The sequence below is a fragment of the Pygoscelis adeliae genome, unplaced genomic scaffold, assembly GCF_000699105.1.
Source record: "Pygoscelis adeliae isolate BGI_AS28 unplaced genomic scaffold, ASM69910v1 Scaffold277, whole genome shotgun sequence".
Lineage (NCBI taxonomy): Eukaryota > Metazoa > Chordata > Aves > Sphenisciformes > Spheniscidae > Pygoscelis > Pygoscelis adeliae.
In genome coordinates, this window is record NW_008825218.1 from 1389713 (window position 1) to 1393997 (window position 4285).

The window sequence follows — 4285 nt, forward strand, 5'->3', positions numbered from 1 at the left end:
CCCTCCGCCGGCCGGCCTGCCGCTCCGCCTCTGGCGTCACTGCGCGGCGGAGAGTTCGAGCGCCCCTTCCCTGTGGCCCTGGAAGTATTAATTTTTCAAACTGATGCAGCTGTGTCAAACACTCATCGCTCAGCGTTAACCCTTGGCCTCTCTTCGCAGCCTTCCACGCTGTGCAAAATAGAAACGTTTTACAGCAGGACTCTAGTAATCACCAATATAATGCGTGGCCTTAAATCAATTTATTTTGCCTCAGATTGACACAGAACAAGAAATATTGATAAAAACGAAGTGCAAAAGGAGAGGCTTCAAACAAAAGCGGCTTCTCTCGCTGAGACTACGGACTCAACCTGTCAGTATCGAAGAGTTTAGAGCAAGCGTGCCAATGCTTTAGAGGACAACCTCCCGTTCAGGAATAAGAGTACGGGCTATTACATACAGCGATCTTTACGGTCTAAACGGCACGATCTAGCCTCTTCCTCACGCCTCTGCTTCCTCAGATATTCCAATGTGTACACGGAGTTTGAGTGCTCCACATTCTTAACACACAAATCAGTACTTCTATTTTCACTTTCTATTGGCATGTATTGATTACACAGTGAAGAACCTCTAAATAATTACAACTTTAAAAGCCGAGACTTTGCATGGCTTACCTGGGGCCAGAAGAAATGTAATCATCAGGGTCTGAAAAAAACTGCATGTAATTGACGTCACTTGAGTCAGAGGTCCTGTAGTAAGAGAATTCATCTCAAAAATGGAATTTACAACTTATTCAAGCACCTGGCTAAGTTCCAAATGCTTATGAAAGGTAATGTACACTAAAAAGAGAAAGAGATTAATTTTGTCATCCTCAAAGAAAAATTAAATAGGGTGAAAGTATTTGAAAACGCTCAAGACAACACACACCAGTTCATGCATCAATTTGTCCACCTCATTGTTCCCATTTTACAGGTAAGTTACATGCATTAACGTAGATCCCTGATAGAGCCAGATAGAGAGCTGAAAGGTCCCTTTGTAAGTATTTAACCATTAAACTGTGTATTTTTGTCATTTGATGATAGAATTATAACCTGCTGTATACATCTAGTTTGCCTCGTACCTTCCATCAAGCAGATTACACTTAAACTGTCGTTCTTCATCAAATTTTAAGAACGCATTAGAGCAACAGTATTGATGCATGCAATCTCCACAGCAGAAGTTGGGACAGGATTTTGCAGGTTGTGCCTTGCCATGACGATCAACATATGCCTGACAATCCTCACCCAAAACTGAAAAAAGTTAAAATCCAATAGTTAGTAACTAAAGAAATAATCATATAAAGTCTCTTTCTCAAACTGACCATCTCACCTAAGTTAACATTTAAATATGTTTCAAGTATTTTGGTTAGGTTTTAGAAATCAATTATTTCCTTTAGAGTATAGCAAAGGCAAATACTTACTCCTTGCACACAAAGTATCTCATCTTCGTTAAGTAGCTCTTCCCAACAGTTTACACATACATAAAGGACTAAACTGCATGCAAATATACTTTTGAGATGCTCCGTCTGGTGATACTCTCTTCACCACACCTGCTAGTAGCTACCAAATTACTGTAAAGACTCAAAGAGCAGCATGACTAGCCAGATCTGTTAAAAAACCCACACAAACCCTAAGATCAGTTAGAAGAAAATGTTAAAATTTTCCTAGACATTTGCAGGAAAGATGCAAAAGGCGCAACACAACCGCATTCACTGTAGATTTGAATTTCCATGTGACTTGGTTGTTTCGACCTGTTGCTTTGTTGTTGCTTTGTTTACTTCACGGAAAATCCTAATCCTGTTAATCCATGGCATAAAACACATGTCATAAAACAGATTCCTAGGACTAAAATCGGTCAAGTGGCATGCTCTCACTGCCAGCCTCAACCGGTGCAGCTAGAATGGTATGGAAATGGAGATGTTCATGTACTAGGATGGATTTCCTGGGGGGCATCCCATGCTTTTCAGCATTGCATTGGGCTGATCCATTCCTTAACATACTGGCTGTTTTCTCTCTCTCTCTTTGCCCTTTCAAGCCTGAATGACTGCAATGTAAGAACGGCACATTAAAAGCTTCCAAATGTCACATAAAAATACTTCTCAAAGCTTAAGCAAAAAGCATTTCCCAAGAAGAATCTTTAGCAAGAGTATCATTACAGTTTTCAGTGATAAATGCTGCAGTCAGCTTTTTCTATTCCTCATTTTCCTTCCTATCACATCATCACATATCACATTAACAAGACCTACGCTGATATTTTGCTCCTAAACCACACTCTATCCGAGAAGCTCAAATTACTTCAGGTGTAGTTGTTCAGAGAAAGCAAACAAGAAGAGACAAAGACAACAAATCATGTTCCTTCAGAAGAAAAGTAAGGGGTATTTCCTGGAGTATTTAAACTGATTTTGCCATTTGAAAACTCACTCTTGACTCTCTGGCACCAAGACATACCTGAATATTTCAGCCACCATTAAAAAGAAAAAGTAGAATGTTCCAAGGGTTTAAATGTGGAGGTTCATTAAACACAAGCAAAGAGGTATCAATACCAATACCACAGTACTTCTGCTAATGTGTTTACACATGCTTATGCCTGGTTCACCAAATTTTTCCTCTGCAGACACATAACGTCACCTGACAACTCTCTCTTTCCTGTATCACCAATAAGGAAATGACAGGTAGCTAAACAGATTCCAAAATACCTTGTGAAATTACAAACAAAACAAGGCAACCAACAAAGTTACTCCCTCCATGTCACAATTGCGCTACTGCAGCACAATAAAATAACAACAGAAACCAAAGGTCTAGGCCAGTTCTCAGGTGGCTGAGCTGAGCCAACAAGCGCCGAGCACACCTAAAGAGAAGAATTTGGCTCCTCTACTTTGTTCCTCTCTTCTTCCATTAGCTGTGGCACCCATGAGACTCTTCCTCAACTGATTCAATTCATCAGCTGATCAGCAGATCAACTAGGGGCTTGTGGGACTTTTTTCCCCAGTTGGCTTTCTGCCGGGTTAATGATTTGAATCACCTCAGAAGAGGTCCAGCGTACACCCAACCCACCACGATGCAAGGACTAAGGCTGAGGGAGGCAGAAATGATCTCCTGTTTTGGTATACCTGCTATTGAGGGGTTCATCCTATCCTGCAAAACAGCAGCCTGATGATTTTACACAATCAGTACCACAAAAACCCTTTAACAAACCGATCGAGTTCCACCTCAAGAGCAGAGCTGCTAAACTATTCCCACTGAAAGTCCCCAACCATTCCAGTAAGAAAACTTCTAACTTCCAAACCCATTTACTCAAGGCCAGTTTGCATACAGTTACTGCTGTAGCACCATCATTGTGAGCCAGCTTGAAGAACCCTTTTTCTGGTGCTCACCCTTCAAAGTACTTACAGATAAAACTCTGACCATTTCAGCCATGCTTTAGCTCAGCCCTCAGACAAACTGTGATCCTTTACTACTGCGACCAAGTTAAATGTCCTCTTGCATATCCACTAAAGATCACATTCACCTTTCCTGCACGTCTGTTCAGAATTTGATCCATCAGATAAAGTGATGCACTGATGCATCAAGAGCACTTCTCCTTTTCTGAGACTTCACCTGATAAGTCCTATGATCGCATCTGCTTTTTCTTATCACATGACAAAGTTGGGGAAGACCACAGGCTCCATCCTTTAAGCACAATAACAAGATAGTTACAAATAAGGCTGCTGAAAAAAACCCAACTATCAATGTTAGCATCTGATAGTTACGAATGAACTAAATTATCAAATGAGTTTATATAAACAGTGCTGTTTATGCAATATCATCACTTAACACCTAAGTATTTCTATTACCTTGCCCTAAAAGGCTAAAATTTACTGTCAGGGGTGAAAAGGTGAAGGTTTTTAATGGGATGCATCAAGAGTGACCAGCAGCCACTTTGTGGCACATCGTTTCTCCCCCGATAGTCTTACCTTAGGTTTACCAGTAGACAGTATTCATTAGGTGGGTCCACCCAGTCATTACTGGGGCACTAATTGCTGCTGTCTAACCACGCACACCAGTATCAACACAAACCTACCTCACTTTCAGCGTAACTTTTCTCTCAGAGAACCCAATTCGCACCAAAACCGCTGTTCTGGTGTGGGTATCTCCTGCCCACGCCGGGGCGAGGGCCAACGCTGGGGCCGGGGAGCGTACTTTTGGGCGGCCGTGGGCCCTCGCCCCAAGCGCAGGCAGGACGTGTCCCACCGCCGCTTGGGCGGCTGACCTGAGGGGTCTCTGCTAGAAGC

General features: G+C 42.1%; 1 protein-coding gene across 1 annotated transcript in view; it reads right to left on the bottom strand.

Moving 5' to 3' along the window:
- The window catches only part of SHISA5 (shisa family member 5), a gene marked incomplete at its 5' end in the record, with an annotated part of 18782 nt that extends 17517 nt beyond the window's left edge, over nt 1-1265 (bottom strand). Inside the window, 2 exons of the mRNA XM_009329275.1 lie at nt 651-725; nt 1097-1265. Coding sequence (XP_009327550.1) covers nt 651-725; nt 1097-1265 — 244 coding nt within the window. The remainder of the gene's footprint in view (nt 1-650; nt 726-1096) is intronic.
- Nucleotides 1266-4285: the final 3020 nt, after the last annotated feature.